The sequence below is a fragment of the Salmo salar genome, chromosome 07 (genome assembly GCF_965601325.2).
Source record: "Salmo salar chromosome 07, fSalSal1, whole genome shotgun sequence".
Taxonomy (NCBI): Eukaryota; Metazoa; Chordata; class Actinopteri; order Salmoniformes; family Salmonidae; genus Salmo; species Salmo salar.
This window is the reverse complement of record NC_138297.1, coordinates 75,510,001-75,526,724: the sequence shown is the minus strand read 5'-3', so window position 1 is coordinate 75,526,724 and position 16,724 is coordinate 75,510,001. Positions and strand designations below refer to the sequence as shown.

The 16,724-nt window shown below is 51.3% G+C and overlaps 1 protein-coding gene across 1 annotated transcript in view; it reads right to left on the bottom strand.

Annotated features, from left to right (window-relative positions):
• Positions 1-789: 789 nt before the first annotated feature.
• Positions 790-16,724, bottom strand: part of rtcb (RNA 2',3'-cyclic phosphate and 5'-OH ligase) — a 29,647-nt gene continuing 13,712 nt past the window's right edge. The window contains exons 6-12 of the mRNA XM_082978094.1: positions 15,435-15,591; positions 8,927-9,086; positions 5,710-5,885; positions 3,881-4,069; positions 2,691-2,801; positions 2,166-2,285; positions 790-1,319 (exon numbers count right to left, since the gene is read on the bottom strand). Coding sequence (XP_082834220.1) covers positions 1,212-1,319; positions 2,166-2,285; positions 2,691-2,801; positions 3,881-4,069; positions 5,710-5,885; positions 8,927-9,086; positions 15,435-15,591 — 1,021 coding nt within the window. The 3' untranslated portion in view covers positions 790-1,211. The remainder of the gene's footprint in view (positions 1,320-2,165; positions 2,286-2,690; positions 2,802-3,880; positions 4,070-5,709; positions 5,886-8,926; positions 9,087-15,434; positions 15,592-16,724) is intronic.

The window sequence follows — 16,724 nt, the reverse complement described above, 5'->3', positions numbered from 1 at the left end:
TCTACCATAGTGTTTGGTAGTAGTGAGTTATGTTCTACCGTAGTGTTGAGTTATGTTCTACCGTAGTGTTTGGTAGTAGTGAGTTATGTTCTACCGTAGTGTTTGGTAGTATTGAGTTATGTTCTACCGTAGTGTTGAGTTATGTTCTACCATAGTGTTTGGTAGTAGTGAGTTATGTTCTACCGTAGTAGTGAGTTATGTTCTACCATAGTGTTTGGTAGTATTGAGTTATGTTCTACCGTAGTGTTGAGTTATGTTCTACCGTAGTGTTGAGTTATGTTCTACCATAGTGTTTGGTAGTATTGTCATCAAGGCATGGATATTCAGATATGATCCCAGACAGCTGACCTCCAGACCAGACTAATGGATATTCAGATATGATCCCAGACCAGACTAATGGATATGATCCCAGACAGCTGACCTCCAGACCAGACTAATGGATATTCAGATATGATGCAACATGGATTTAAATAAATGTGATCCAGACTGGATCTAATGTGGTGTTGGAAAAACATCACATCTGGCCACCCAGAACCAGGACCGGCTGTAGGGAGAGACCAAAGTCCACCCATCAAATGTTTTGCAGACTGGAGAAAACGCTGCACATTTATGAGATATTTATGCCAGTTGAAGTAATTTGTTCATCCTGTATTGAGCTGTCTTCACGAGCACCTTAATGTTGATTTATGTTTTTGATGAACCAATAAAGTGTTTTACTAATCCAAGACACCAATCAGGGTTTCTCCTACCAATGGGTCACGGCGGTAGTGAGGAAGATGATTCTCTGACCAGAATTCAGTGTTGTTTATTTACTCCAGATGTTGGAACAAAAAGTGACTACCAGGCATTTAAATGCAGATACATAAATCTCTTCTCTTGTATTTTATTATCTGTGGTTGACCTGTATCTCAAGGTGATATTCCACAGTGATTTGCGATGAACGAAAAGTAAACAAGACACCTTATCAAATCTTACAATATTTAAAGAGCCCATCCTGTCTTAATTTCATTGATCGGCCAAAACACCACCCACCCCCATGTCACAAAAAAAATCATACTGGTCATTAAGCAGGAAGCGGAGCTGAGGAAACCGATCCCTTGTCAAGTCTGTTTATGAAGACGGACACGCTCACTCGCAGTCAGACACTTCTCCATTGGCTCCTCTGCCAGCTCTCTGCCTGGTGATTGGCTCCTGGATGGAGTGACACGGCCTTAACCCTTGATCACAGCGATGGGTCGTAGTTTAATGGCTTTCTTGCTGATTCCAGCATCGTGACACGTGTTGACGACATCACACACGTTTTTGTACGACTCTGGAGCCTAGAAAATTGTAAGAAAATACTGTTAGCCTTTATAACACAATAGACATGACCCCACTGTAGCATGACTAGTCTTGGGCGAAGCGAAGCCTACCCCTTCCATGACCAGTTTGGGCGAAGCGAAGCCTACCTCTTCCATGACCAGTTTGGGCGAAGCCAAGCCTACCTCTTCCATGACTAGTTTGGGCGAAGCCAAGCCTACCTCTTCCATGACTAGTTTGGGCGAAGCCAAGCCTACCTCTTCCATGACTAGTTTGGGCGAAGCCAAGCCTACCTCTTCCATGACTAGTTTGGGCGAAGCCAAGCCTACCTCTTCCATGACTAGTTTGGGCGAAGCCAAGCCTACCTCTTCCATGACTAGCTTGGGCGAAGCGAAGCCTACCTCTTCCATGACTAGCTTGGGCGAAGCGAAGCCTACCTCTTCCATGACTAGCTTGGGCGAAGCGAAGCCTACCCCTTCCATGACCAGTTTGGGCGAAGCCTACCTCTTCCATGACCAGTTTGGGCGAAGCGAAGTCTACCCCTTCCATGACCAGTTTGGGCGAAGCGAAGCCTACCCCCTTCCATGACCAGTTTGGGCGAAGCGAAGCCTACCCCCTTCCATGACTAGTTTGGGCGAAGCGAAGCCTACCTCTTCCATGACCAGTTTGGGCGAAGCGAAGCCTACCTCTTCCATGACCAGCTTGGGCGAAGCGAAGCCTACCTCTTCCATGACCAGTTTGGGCGAAGCCAAGCCTACCTCTTCCATGACTAGTTTGGGCGAAGCCAAGCCTACCTCTTCCATGACTAGTTTGGGCGAAGCGAAGCCTACCTCTTCCATGACTAGTTTGGGCGAAGCGAAGCCTACCTCTTCCATGACCAGTTTGGGCGAAGCCACCCTGATGGCGATACCCTGGTCTGCCAGCTTATCCAACACGTCCTGGAAGTCGATGTTCCTGCGGGATTTGGCCCGAGACAGAGCCCGACCCTGCAGTTCAATGTTGAGTAACAGATAAAACATGGAGTTATTCTGGAACTAACAGGGAACATGTTCTTGATAACGAACGGATGGATGAAGTCGATCCTCACTACTTGTTATAATAGAGGTGGAGTAAAGCGACAGAGGAGAGGTGCGGTAAAGCGACAGGGAGGTGCAGTAAAGCGACAGAGAGGTGCAGTAAAGCGACAGAGAGGTGCAGTAAAGCGACAGAGGAGAGGTGCAGTAAAGCGACAGAGGAGAGGTGCAGTAAAGCGACAGAGGAGAGGTGCAGTAAAGCGACAGAGGAGAGGTGCAGTAAAGCGACAGAGGAGAGGTGCAGTAAAGCGACAGGGAGGTGCAGTAAAGCGACAGGGAGGTGCAGTAAAGCGACAGGGAGGTGCAGTAAAGCCTTACCGCTCCGTGGCAGGTGGTGCCGAAGGTCTCCGTCATGCCCTGCTCTGTGCCCGTCAGGACGTAACTGCAGGTGCCCATCGTGCCCCCGATCAACACCGGCTGGCCTGTCAGCTGATTGGACCAGAAACAGGAAGCGTTTTAAAAAACATTGTCTCTGCATCAAAATGGCACCCAATGCCCTCCCTATATAGGGCACTACTTTATAGGGCCAGAGCCACATAGGGCTTAAGGTTAACTATACTAACTTTATTCTGTATTGATGAGGGGGGGGGGGGGTACCTGGTAGTCTACAGGGATGGGGGGGGGGGGGGTACCTGGTAGTCTACAGGGATGGGGGGGGGGGGGTACCTGGTAGTCTACAGGGATGAGGGGGGGGGGGTACCTGGTAGTCTACAGGGATGAGGGGGGGGGGGTACCTGGTAGTCTACAGGGATGGGGGGGGGGGGGGTACCTGGTAGTCTACAGGGATGAGGGGTACCTGGTAGTCTACAGGGATGAGCGGGTGGTGTACCTGGTAGTCTACAGGGATGAGCGGGTGGTGTACCTGGTAGTCTACAGGGATGAGCGGGTGGTGTACCTGGTAGTCTACAGGGATGAGCGGGTGGTGGTACCTGGTAGTCTACAGGGATGAGCGGGTGGTGTACCTGGTAGTCTACAGGGATGAGCGGGTGGTGTACCTGGTAGTCTACAGGGATGAGGGGTACCTGGTAGTCTACAGGGATGAGGGGGGGGGGGGGTACCTGGTAGTCTACAGGGATGAGCGGGTGGTGTACCTGGTAGTCTACAGGGATGAGCGGGTGGTGGTACCTGGTAGTCTACAGGGATGAGCGGGTGGTGTACCTGGTAGTCTACAGGGATGAGCGGGTGGTGAGGGGGGAGTACCTGGTAGTCTACAGGGATGAGCGGGTGGTGTACCTGGTAGTCTACAGGGATGAGCGGGTGGTGGTACCTGGTAGTCTACAGGGATGAGCGGGTGGTGAGGGGGGAGTACCTGGTAGTCTACAGGGATGAGCGGGTGGTGTACCTGGTAGTCTACAGGGATGAGCGGGTGGTGTACCTGGTAGTCTACAGGGATGAGCGGGTGGTGGTACCTGGTAGTCTACAGGGATGAGCGGGTGGTGTACCTGGTAGTCTACAGGGATGAGCGGGTGGTGTACCTGGTAGTCTACAGGGATGAGCGGGTGGTGTACCTGGTAGTCTACAGGGATGAGCGGGTGGTGAGGGGGGAAGGCCCGGGTGGATCCCTTGCGGTGCAGCAGCAGAGTCGTCTGTTTCCCATCTACCATGTGTTCCTCCACCTTGGCGATGTTATGAGACACGTCATAGATCACATGCATGTCCAGGTCATCAGGAGTGGTGGTGAACACCTTGGCAAAGGCCTGGGGGGGAAACGGAGGAGTCACACTGAGGGGGAAACGGAGGAGTCACACTGAGGGGGAAAACGGAGGAGTCACACTGAGGGGGAAACGGAGGAGTCACACTGAGGGGGAAACGGAGGAGTCACACTGAGGGGGAAACGGAGGAGTCACACTGAGGGGGAAACGGAGGAGTCACACTGAGGGGGGAAACGGAGGAGTCACACTGAGGGGGAAACCACACTGAGGGGGAAACGGAGGAGTCACACTGAGGGGGAAACGGAGGAGTCACACTGAGGGGGAAACGGAGGAGTCACACTGAGGGGGAAACGGAGGAGTCACACTGAGGGGGAAACGGAGGAGTCACACTGAGGGGGAAACGGAGGAGTCACACTGAGGGGGAAACGGAGGAGTCACACTGAGGGGGAAACGGAGTAGTCACACTGAGGGGGAAACGGAGGAGTCACACTGAGGGGGAAACGGAGGAGTCACACTGAGGGGGAAACGGAGGAGTCACACAGGGGGAAACGGAGGAGTCACACTGAGGGGAAAACGGAGGAGTCACACTGAGGGGAAAACGGAGGAGTCACACTGAGGGGGAAACGGAGGAGTCACACTGAGGGGGAAACGGAGGAGTCACACTGAGGGGGAAACGGAGGAGTCACACTGAGGGGGAAACGGAGTAGTCACACTGAGGGGGAAACGGAGTAGTCACACTGAGGGGGACACTGAGGGGGAAACGGAGTAGTCACACTGAGGGGGAAACGGAGTAGTCACACTGAGGGGGACACTGAGGGGGAAACGGAGTAGTCACACTGAGGGGGAAACGGAGTAGTCACACTGAGGGGAAAACGGAGGAGTCACACTGAGGGGAAAACGGAGGAGTCACACTGAGGGGGAAACGGAGGAGTCACACTGAGGCGTCTCAGGTGGGGTCAGTTACCCGTCTCAGGTGGGGTCAGTTACCCGTCTCAGGTGGGGTCAGTTACCCGTCTCAGGTGGGGTCAGTTACCTGTCTCAGGTGGGGTCAGTTACCCGTCTCAGGTGGGGTCAGTTACCCGTCTCAGGTGGGGTCAGTTACCCGTCTCAGGTGGGGTCAGTTACCTGTCTCAGGTGGGGTCAGCCGGGGTCAGTTACCTGTCTCAGGTGGGGTCAGCCAGGGTCAGTTACCTGTCTCAGGTGGGGTCAGTTAGGGTCAGTTACCTGTCTCAGGTGGGGTCAGTTACCCGTCTCAGGTGGGGTCAGCCGGGGTCAGTTACCCGTCTCAGGTGGGGTCAGTTACCCGTCTCAGCCGGGGTCAGTTACCTGTCTCAGGTGGGGTCAGTTACCCGTCTCAGGTGGGGTCAGCCGGGGTCAGTTACCCGTCTCAGCCGGGGTCAGTTACCCGTCTCAGCCGGGGTCAGTTACCTGTCTCAGGTGGGGTCAGCCAGGGTCAGTTACCTGTCTCAGGTGGGGTCAGTCAGGGTCAGTTACCTGTCTCAGGTGGGGTCAGTTACCTGTCTCAGGTGGGGTCAGTTACCTGTCTCAGGTGGGGTCAGTTACCTGTCTCAGGTGGGGTCAGTCAGGGTCAGTTACCTGTCTCAGGTGGGGTCAGTCAGGGTCAGTTACCCGTCTCAGGTGGGGTCAGTAACCTGTCTCAGGTGGGGTCAGCCAGGGTCAGTTACCTGTCGCGTGAGGAAGGTCATAGAGGAACGGTTGACCCAGGCATAGTTTCCGGCGGCGGCCATTCCTTTCAGGTAGTCCTGTCCCTCCTCCGAAAAGATACGGGCGCAAGCCAGCTGGCGATCGTTCACCTGGATCTTGTCTCGCTTCATCGCCTTCTCCATGGCAACCAGGGCATCTACCAGAATATATTACAGTACCAGTTAAAAGTTAAGACCCGTAATAATTCAAAAGGTTTTTCCTTCAGTGCCGTCAGGAAGTATTCAGACCCCTTGACTTTTTCCACATTTTGTTACGTTACAGCCTTATTCTAAAATTGATTAAAATTGTCCTCCCCCCCTCAATCTGCACACAATGCCCCATAATGACGGAGTAAAACATATTTTTTTGCTAATTTATTTTAAAAAAATAAGAAACTGAAATAACATTTACATAAGTATTCAGACCTTTAACTCAGTACTTTGTTGAAGCACCTTTGGCAGCGATTTACAGCATCGAGTCTTCTTGGATATGACGCCACCTCCCACTCTGCCAGACGCCCCTCCCACTCTGCCAGACGCCCCTCCCACTCCGCCTGACGCCCCCTCCCACTCCGCCAGACGCCACCTCCCACTCCGCCTGACGCCACCTCCCACTCCGCCTGACGCCACCTCCCACTCCGCCTGACGCCACCTCCCACTCCGCCTGACGCCACCTCCCACTCCGCCTGACGCCACCTCCCACTCTGCCAGACGCCCCTCCCACTCTGCCAGACGCCCCTCCCACCCCTCCCACTCTGCCAGACGCCCCTCCTACTCTGCCAGACGCCACCTCCCACTCCGCCTGACGCCACCTCCCACTCCGCCTGACGCCACCTCCCACTCCGCCTGACGCCACCTCCCACTCCGCCTGACGCCACCTCCCACTCCGCCTGACGCCACCTCCCACTCCGCCTGACGCCACCTCCCACTCCGCCTGACGCCACCTCCCACTCCGCCTGACGCCACCTCCCACTCTGCCAGACGCCCCTCCCACTCTGCCAGACGCCCCTCCCACCCCTCCCACTCTGCCAGACGCCCCTCCTACTCTGCCAGACGCCACCTCCCACTCCGCCTGACGCCACCTCCCACTCCGCCTGACGCCACCTCCCACTCCGCCTGACGCCACCTCCCACTCCGCCAGACGCCACCTCCCACTCCGCCAGACGCCACCTCCCACTCCGCCTGACGCCACCTCCCACTCCGCCTGACGCCACCTCCCACTCCGCCTGACGCCACCTCCCACTCCGCCAGACGCCACCTCCCACTCCGCCAGACGCCACCTCCCACTCCGCCTGACGCCACCTCCCACTCCGCCTGACGCCACCTCCCACTCCGCCTGACGCCACCTCCCACTCTGCCAGACGCCACCTCCCACTCTGCCAGACGCCACCTCCCACTCCGCCAGACGCCCCTCCCACTCTGCCTGCCGTCTTCTTTCTCTTTGCTCTCATTTTCCTTATTAGGATGTCGGGGGGGGGGGGGGGAGCTGGGAGCGTCGTCAGCGATACGGGACACACCTGGGCCCCGAGTGTGTCCCAGGATAAATCCACCACTTCCCCATTCATCGAGGAGACTCTCTCCATGCAGACACACTGATAGATTTTGGTAGTGGCCATTTTGTTTGTTTATGTTGGCACCTTTCAACATCCCTCATTATCACATTTATGCACACAACCACTCACTCACACTACGGATTACTGACTACACACTCACACCATTGTTAATTGTATTTAGTTTACTTCAGTTAATAAATATATTTTGTTATTCCTTATCTCCTCGTCTCCCTTTTTGTTACGAATTTCGAGCCGGTTCGTGACAGGTATGACGCTACAAGCTTGGCACACCTGTATTTGGGGAGTTTCTCCCATTCTTCTCTGTAGATCTTCTCAAGCTCTGTCAGGTTGGATTGGGAGCGTCGCTGCACAGCTATTTTCAGGTATTTCCAGAGATGTTGGATCGGGTTCAAGTCCGGGCTCCTGCTGGGCCATTCAGAGATTTGTCCCGAAGCCACTCCAGCGTTGTCTTGGCTGTATCCATAGGGTCGTTGTCCTGTTGGAAGGTGAACCTTCGCCCCAGTCTGAGGTCCTGAACGCTCTTGGAGCAGGTTTTCATCAAGGATTCTCTCTGTACTTTACTCCATTCATCTTCGCTCGATCCTGACTAGTCTCCCAGCCCCTGCAGCTGAAAAACATCCCCGGGTTTCAGGTAACAGATTTCCTCCAGACGTGACGCTTGGCATTCAGGCCAATCTTGGTTTCATGAGACCAGAGAATCTTGTTTCTCATGGTCTGAGATTCCTTTTTACAAACTCCAAGTGGGCTGTCAAGTGCCTTTTACTGAGGAGTGGCTTCCGTCTGGCCACTCTACCATAAAGGCCTGATTGGTGGAGTGCTGCAGAGATGGTTGTCCTTCTGGAAGGTTCTCCCATCTCCACAGAGGAACTCTGGAGCTCTGTCAGAGTGACCACCTGGTTCTTGGTCACCTCCCTGACCAAGGCCCTTCTCCTCCGATTGCTCAGTTTGGCCGGGCGGCCAGCTCTAGGAAGAGTCTTGGTGGTTCCAAACTTCTTCCGTTTAAGAATGATGGAGGCCACTGTGTTGTTGGGGACCTTCAATGCTGCAGAAATGTTTTGGTACCATTCCCCAGATCTGTGCCTCGACACAATCCTGTCTCGGAGCTCTACGGACAATCCCTTCGACCTCATGGCTTGGTTTTTGCTCTGACATGCACTGTCAACTGTGGGACCTTATATAGACAGGTGTGTGTCTTTCCAAATCATGTCCAATCAAATTCAATTTTATGAAAGGTGGATCTACAATCACGTTGTAGAAACATCAAGGATGCGCCATAGAAACAGCAATAGCAAAGGGTCTGAATACTTATGTAAAGTATCGATTTTTTTGTTTGTAATAAATTTGCCAAAACTTCTAATACATGATTTTCACTTATGGGGCAGTGTGTAGATTGAGAATTTTGTATTTATTTCATCCATTTAAGAATAAGCCCCCCCCCCCCTCACTGTATGTTTGTACCTGTTTTTATTTAACCAGGTAAGTTATTGAAAACACTAATCATTTACAACAACAACCTGAACCAGATAAGAAGCAATACACCGTGTAGCGACGCAGACAAGTGACCACGTTACAGACAATTCTTTAAAAAAACGGAAACAGCATGGATAGAGAGAGAGCAGTCCTACCTGTAGCTACCTGGTGACCCAGCCCTCTGCTGCCACTGTGGATCATCACACAAACCTGGCCCTTGTGGTCGATGCCCATCTTCTTCGCTGCATAGTCATTATAGATCTCATCCACCACCTGTATCTCAGCGTAGTGGTTTCCTGCCCCCAGAGTACCCAGCTGGAATAAGGATAGATCATTATAGATCTCAGCGTAGTGGTTTCCTGCCCCCCCCCAGAGTACCCAGCTGGAATAAGGATAGATCATTATAGATCTCAGTGTAGTGGTTTCCTGCCCCCCCCAGAGTACCCAGCTGGAATAAGGATAGATCATTATAGATCTCAGCGTAGTGGTTTCCTGCCCCCAGAGTACCCAGCTGGAATAAGGATAGATCATTATAGATCTCAGCGTAGTGGTTTCCTGCCCCCAGAGTACCCAACTGTAATAAGGATAGATCATTATAGATCTCAGCGTAGTGGTTTCCTGCCCCCCCCCAGAGTACCCAGCTGGAATAAGGATAGATCATTATAGATCTCAGTGTAGTGGTTTCCTGCCCCCCCCCAGAGTACCCAGCTGGAATAAGGATAGATCATTATAGATCTCAGTGTAGTGGTTTCCTGCCCCCCCCCCCCCAGAGTACCCAGCTGGAATAAGGATAGATCATTATAGATCTCAGTGTAGTGGTTTCCTGCCCCCCCCAGAGTACCCAGCTGGAATAAGGATAGATCATTATAGATCTCAGTGTAGTGGTTTCCTGCCCCCCCCAGAGTACCCAGCTGGAATAAGGATAGATCATTATAGATCTCAGTGTAGTGGTTTCCTGCCCCCAGAGTACCCAGCTGGAATAAGGATAGATCATTATAGATCTCAGTGTAGTGGTTTCCTGCCCCCCCAGAGTACCCAGCTGGAATAAGGATAGATCATTATAGATCTCAGTGTAGTGGTTTCCTGCCCCCCCAGAGTACCCAGCTGGAATAAGGATAGATCATTATAGATCTCAGTGTAGTGGTTTCCTGCCCCCAGAGTACCCAGCTGGAATAAGGATAGATCATTATAGATCTCAGCGTAGTGGTTTCCTGCCCCCCCCCAGAGTACCCAGCTGGAATAAGGATAGATCATTATAGATCTCAGTGTAGTGGTTTCCTGCCCCCCCCCCAGAGTACCCAGCTGGAATAAGGATAGATCATTATAGATCTCAGCGTAGTGGTTTCCTGCCCCCAGAGTACCCAGCTGGAATAAGGATAGATCATTATAGATCTCAGTGTAGTGGTTTCCTGCCCCCCAGAGTACCCAGCTGGAATAAGGATAGATCATTATAGATCTCAGTGTAGTGGTTTCCTGCCCCCCCCAGAGTACCCAGCTGGAATAAGGATAGATCATTATAGATCTCAGTGTAGTGGTTTCCTGCCCCCCCCAGAGTACCCAGCTGGAATAAGGATAGATCATTATAGATCTCAGTGTAGTGGTTTCCTGCCCCCAGAGTACCCAGCTGGAATAAGGATAGATCATTATAGATCTCAGCGTAGTGGTTTCCTGCCCCAGAGTACCCAGCTGGAATAAGGATAGATCATTATAGATCTCAGTGTAGTGGTTTCCTGCCCCCAGAGTACCCAGCTGGAATAAGGATAGATCATTATAGATCTCAGTGTAGTGGTTTCCTGCCCCCCCCCAGAGTACCCAGCTGGAATAAGGATAGATCATTATAGATCTCAGCGTAGTGGTTTCCTGCCCCCCCCAGAGTACCCAGCTGGAATAAGGATAGATCATTATAGATCTCAGTGTAGTGGTTTCCTGCCCCCCAGAGTACCCAGCTGGAATAAGGATAGATCATTATAGATCTCAGTGTAGTGGTTTCCTGCCCCCCCCAGAGTACCCAGCTGGAATAAGGATAGATCATTATAGATCTCAGTGTAGTGGTTTCCTGCCCCCCCCCCAGAGTACCCAGCTGGAATAAGGATAGATCATTATAGATCTCAGCGTAGTGGTTTCCTGCCCCCCAGAGTACCCAGCTGGAATAAGGATAGATCATTATAGATCTCAGTGTAGTGGTTTCCTGCCCCCAGAGTACCCAGCTGGAATAAGGATAGATCATTATAGATCTCAGTGTAGTGGTTTCCTGCCCCCCCCCCAGAGTACCCAGCTGGAATAAGGATAGATCATTATAGATCTCAGTGTAGTGGTTTCCTGCCCCCAGAGTACCCAGCTGGAATAAGGATAGATCATTATAGATCTCAGCGTAGTGGTTTCCTGCCCCCCCCCAGAGTACCCAGCTGGAATAAGGATAGATCATTATAGATCTCAGTGTAGTGGTTTCCTGCCCCCAGAGTACCCAGCTGGAATAAGGATAGATCATTATAGATCTCAGTGTAGTGGTTTCCTGCCCCCCCAGAGTACCCAGCTGGAATAAGGATAGATCATTATAGATCTCAGTGTAGTGGTTTCCTGCCCCCCCAGAGTACCCAGCTGGAATAAGGATAGATCATTATAGATCTCAGTGTAGTGGTTTCCTGCCCCCCCAGAGTACCCAGCTGGAATAAGGATAGATCATTATAGATCTCAGTGTAGTGGTTTCCTGCCCCCAGAGTACCCAGCTGGAATAAGGATAGATCATTATAGATCTCAGTGTAGTGGTTTCCTGCCCCCCCCCCAGAGTACCCAGCTGGAATAAGGATAGATCATTATAGATCTCAGTGTAGTGGTTTCCTGCCCCCCCCCAGAGTACCCAGCTGGAATAAGGATAGATCATTATAGATCTCAGTGTAGTGGTTTCCTGCCCCCAGAGTACCCAGCTGGAATAAGGATAGATCATTATAGATCTCAGTGTAGTGGTTTCCTGCCCCCAGAGTACCCAGCTGGAATAAGGATAGATCATTATAGATCTCAGTGTAGTGGTTTCCTGCCCCCCCCAGAGTACCCAGCTGGAATAAGGATAGATCATTATAGATCTCAGTGTAGTGGTTTCCTGCCCCCCCCCCAGAGTACCCAGCTGGAATAAGGATAGATCATTATAGATCTCAGTGTAGTGGTTTCCTGCCCCCAGAGTACCCAGCTGGAATAAGGATAGATCATTATAGATCTCAGTGTAGTGGTTTCCTGCCCCCAGAGTACCCAGCTGGAATAAGGATAGATCATTATAGATCTCAGTGTAGTGGTTTCCTGCCCCCCCCCAGAGTACCCAGCTGGAATAAGGATAGATCATTATAGATCTCAGTGTAGTGGTTTCCTGCCCCCCCCAGAGTACCCAGCTGGAATAAGGATAGATCATTATAGATCTCAGTGTAGTGGTTTCCTGCCCCCAGAGTACCCAGCTGGAATAAGGATAGATCATTATAGATCTCAGCGTAGTGGTTTCCTGCCCCCCCCCCCCCCCCCAGAGTACCCAGCTGGAATAAGGATAGATCATTATAGATCTCAGCGTAGTGGTTTCCTGCCCCCAGAGTACCCAGCTGGAATAAGGATAGATCATTATAGATCTCAGCGTAGTGGTTTCCTGCCCCCCCCCAGAGTACCCAGCTGGAATAAGGATAGATCATTATAGATCTCAGCGTAGTGGTTTCCTGCCCCCAGAGTACCCAGCTGGAATAAGGATAGATCATTATAGATCTCAGCGTAGTGGTTTCCTGCCCCCAGAGTACCCAGCTGGAATAAGGATAGATCATTATAGATCTCAGCGTAGTGGTTTCCTGTCCCCCCCCAGAGTACCCAGCTGGAATAAGGATAGATCATTATAGATCTCAGTGTAGTGGTTTCCTGCCCCCCCAGAGTACCCAGCTGGAATAAGGATAGATCATTATAGATCTCAGTGTAGTGGTTTCCTGCCCCCAGAGTACCCAGCTGGAATAAGGATAGATCATTATAGATCTCAGTGTAGTGGTTTCCTGCCCCCAGAGTGCCCAGCTGGAATAAGGATAGATCATTATAGATCTCAGTGTAGTGGTTTCCTGCCCCCAGAGTACCCAGCTGGAATAAGGATAGATCATTATAGATCTCAGTGTAGTGGTTTCCTGCCCCCAGAGTACCCAGCTGGAATAAGGATAGATCATTATAGATCTCAGTGTAGTGGTTTCCTGCCCCCCCCAGAGTACCCAGCTGGAATAAGGATAGATCATTATAGATCTCAGTGTAGTGGTTTCCTGCCCCCAGAGTACCCAGCTGGAATAAGGATAGATCATTATAGATCTCAGCGTAGTGGTTTCCTGTCCCCCAGAGTACCCAGCTGGAATAAGGATAGATCATTATAGATCTCAGTGTAGTGGTTTCCTGCCCCCAGAGTGCCCAGCTGGAATAAGGATAGATCATTATAGATCTCAGCGTAGTGGTTTCCTGCCCCCAGAGTACCCAGCTGGAATAAGGATAGATCATTATTCATAACAGAGACCCTGCCTTGATTTGAAATGCTCTTGAAAAATAGGTAATCAGCAATTACTACATACATTTATTGGACTTATAAATTAACGATATCTATTCATTGATTCTTGGAGGAATATAACTTATAAATTAACGATATATATATATATTCATTGATTATTGAAGACTAACTTCTAAATGCCTCATGAGTTTAGTTCAACTGTCATACTCTATCAGAACCCAAAATATAAACATTGGTAATGTAAACAAACACTGTATAGCCTCATAACATGGTTAAAACCATGTTGATATCGTGGATGGTCAGTTGTGTGAAGTTGGCTGGATGTCCTTTGGGTGGTGGACCGTTCTTGATACACACGGGGAAACTGTTGAGCGTCAAAAACCCAGCAGCGTTGCAGTTCTTGACACAAACCGTTGCACCTGGCACCTACTACCACACCCCGTTCAAAGGCACTTAAATCTTTTGTCTTCCCCATTCACCCTCTGAATGGGACATATAAACAATCCATGTCTCAATTGTCTCAAGGTTTAAAAATCCTTCTTTAACATGTCTCCTCCCCTTCATCTACACTGATTGAAGTGGATTTAACAAGTGACATCAATAAGGGATCACAGCTTTAACCTGGATTCACCTGGTCAGTCTGTTATGGAAAGAGAAGGTGTTCCTAATGTTTTGTCCACTCAGTGTATAGTGCACTAGTTTTCACCAGAGCCCTGTGGGTCCTGGTAACCAGTAGAGCCCTATGGGTCCTGGTCAACAGTAGAGCCCAAATGGGTCCTGGTCCACAGTAGAGCCCAAATGGGTCCTGGTCCACAGTAGAGCCCAAATGGGTCCTGGTCCACAGTAGAGCCCAAATGGGTCCTGGTCCACAGTAGAGCCCAAATGGGGCCTGGTCCACAGTAGAGCCCAAATGGGGCCTGGTCCACAGTAGAGCCCAAATGGGTCCTGGTCCACAGTAGAGCCCAAATGGGGCCTGGTCCACAGTAGAGCCCAAATGGGGCCTGGTCCACAGTAGAGCCCAAATGGGGCCTGGTCCACAGTAGAGCCCAAATGGGGCCTGGTCAACAGTAGAGCCCAAATGGGGCCTGGTCAACAGTAGAGCCCAAATGGGGCCTGGTCAACAGTAGAGCCCAAATGGGGCCTGGTCAACAGTAGAGCCCAAATGGGGCCTGGTCAACAGTAGAGCCCAAATGGGGCCTGGTCAACAGTAGAGCCCAATGGGGCCTGGTCAACAGTAGAGCTCTATGGGTCCTGGTCAACAGTAGAGCCTTATGGGTCCTGGTCAACAGTAGAGCCCTATGGGTCCTGGTCAACAGTAGAGCCCTGTGGGTCCTGGTCAACAGTAGAGCCCTGTGGGTCCTGGTCAACAGTAGAGCTCTATGGGTCCTGGTCAACAGTAGAGCCCAAATGGGTCCTGGTCAACAGTAGAGCTCTATGGGTCCTGGTCAACAGTAGAGCTCTATGGGTCCTGGTCAACAGTAGAGCTCTATGGGTCCTGGTCAACAGTAGAGCTCTATGGGTCCTGGTCAACAGTAGAGCTCTATGGGTCCTGGTCAACAGTAGAGCTCTATGGGTCCTGGTCAACAGTAGAGCTCTATGGGTCCTGGTCAACAGTAGAGCTCTATAGGTCCTGGTCAACAGTAGAGCTCTATGGGTCCTGGTCAACAGTAGAGCTCTATGGGTCCTGGTCAACAGTAGAGCTCTATGGGTCCTGGTCAACAGTAGAGCTCTATGGGTCCTGGTCAACAGTAGAGCTCTATGGGTCCTGGTCAACAGTAGAGCCCTATGGGTCCTGGTCAACAGTAGAGCCCTGTGGGTCCTGGTCAACAGTAGAGCCCTGTGGGTCCTGGTCAACAGTAGAGCCCTGTGGGTCCTGGTCAACAGTAGAGCTCTATGGGTCCTGGTCAACAGTAGAGCCCAAATGGGGCCTGGTCAACAGTAGAGCTCTATGGGTCCTGGTCAACAGTAGAGCTCTATGGGTCCTGGTCAACAGTAGAGCTCTATGGGTCCTGGTCAACAGTAGAGCTCTATGGGTCCTGGTCAACAGTAGAGCTCTATGGGTCCTGGTCAACAGTAGAGCTCTATGGGTCCTGGTCAACAGTAGGAATAGGGTGCCACTTGGACTCAGAGTAAGGGATCAGGTTAGGGAGTGGTGTTACCTGAGGCAGGCCTCTCTTCTTGGCCTTGGAGGAGACCTTGTTGGGGTCGGCCTGCAGCATCCTGCCGTACTCCTCACAGTGCTCCTTGTCCTCCGCCCAGGCATAGCCTTCTCTCAGGGACCAGTCCACTCCCATCTCTAGAGCCTCCTCTAGATCCCTGTAACAGACACCAGGTTATCAGTCTCTAGACAGGCTTCTCTCAGGGACCAGTCCACTCCCAGGGACCAGTCCACTCCCAGGGACCAGTCCACTCTCAGGGACCAGTCCACTCCCATCTCTAGAGCCTCCTCTAGATCCCTGTAACAGACACCAGGTTATCAGTCTCTAGACAGGCTTCTCTCAGGGACCAGTCCACTCCCATCTCTAGAGCCTCCTCTAGATCCCTGTAACAGACACCAGGTTATCAGTCTCTAGACAGGCTTCTCTCAGGGACCAGTCCACTCCCATCTCTAGAGCCTCCTCTAGATCCCTGTAACAGACAGAGCTTGAGAGGATCTGCAGAGAAGAACAGGAGAAATTCTCCAAATACAAGCTTGTAGCAACAATTTATAAACCTGTTTTTGCTTGGTCATTATGGGGTATTGTGATGTCATTATGGGGTATTGTGATGTCATTAAGGGGCATTGTGATGTCATTATGGGGTATTGTGATGTCATTATGGGGTATTGTGATGTCATTATGGGGTATTGTGATGTCATTATGGGGTATTGTGATGTCATTATGGGGTATTGTGATGTCATTATGGGGTATTGTGATGTCATTATGGGGTATTGTGTGTAGATTGATGAAGGGGGAAAAAAAACAATTGAATCCATTTTAGAATAAGGCTGTAACGTAACAAAATGTGGAAAAAGTCAAGGGGTCTGAATACTTTCCCGAAGGCCTTAACCTGTTGGGGCTAGGCCTTAACCTGTTGGGGCTAGGCCTTAACCTGTTGGGGCTAGGCCTTAACCTGTTGGGGCTAGGCCTTAACCTGTTGGGGCTAGGCCTTAACCTGTTGGGGCTAGGCCTTAACCTGTTGGGGCAGTAGGCCTTAACCTGTTGGGGCAGTAGGCCTTAACCCTGCTCTAACCAAAGGGATTGGGTTAATGTTGTAGTGGTGCCTGCAGACAGCAGGGTGTTGGTGTAGTGGTGCCTGCTGGGTAGTGGTGTAGTGGTGCCTGCAGGGTAGTGGTGTAGTGGTGCCTGTAGACAGCAGGGTATTGGTGTAGTGGTGCCTGCAGACAGCAGGGTATTGGTGTAGTGGTGCCTGCAGACAGCAGGGTATTGGTGTAGTGGTGCCTGCAGGGT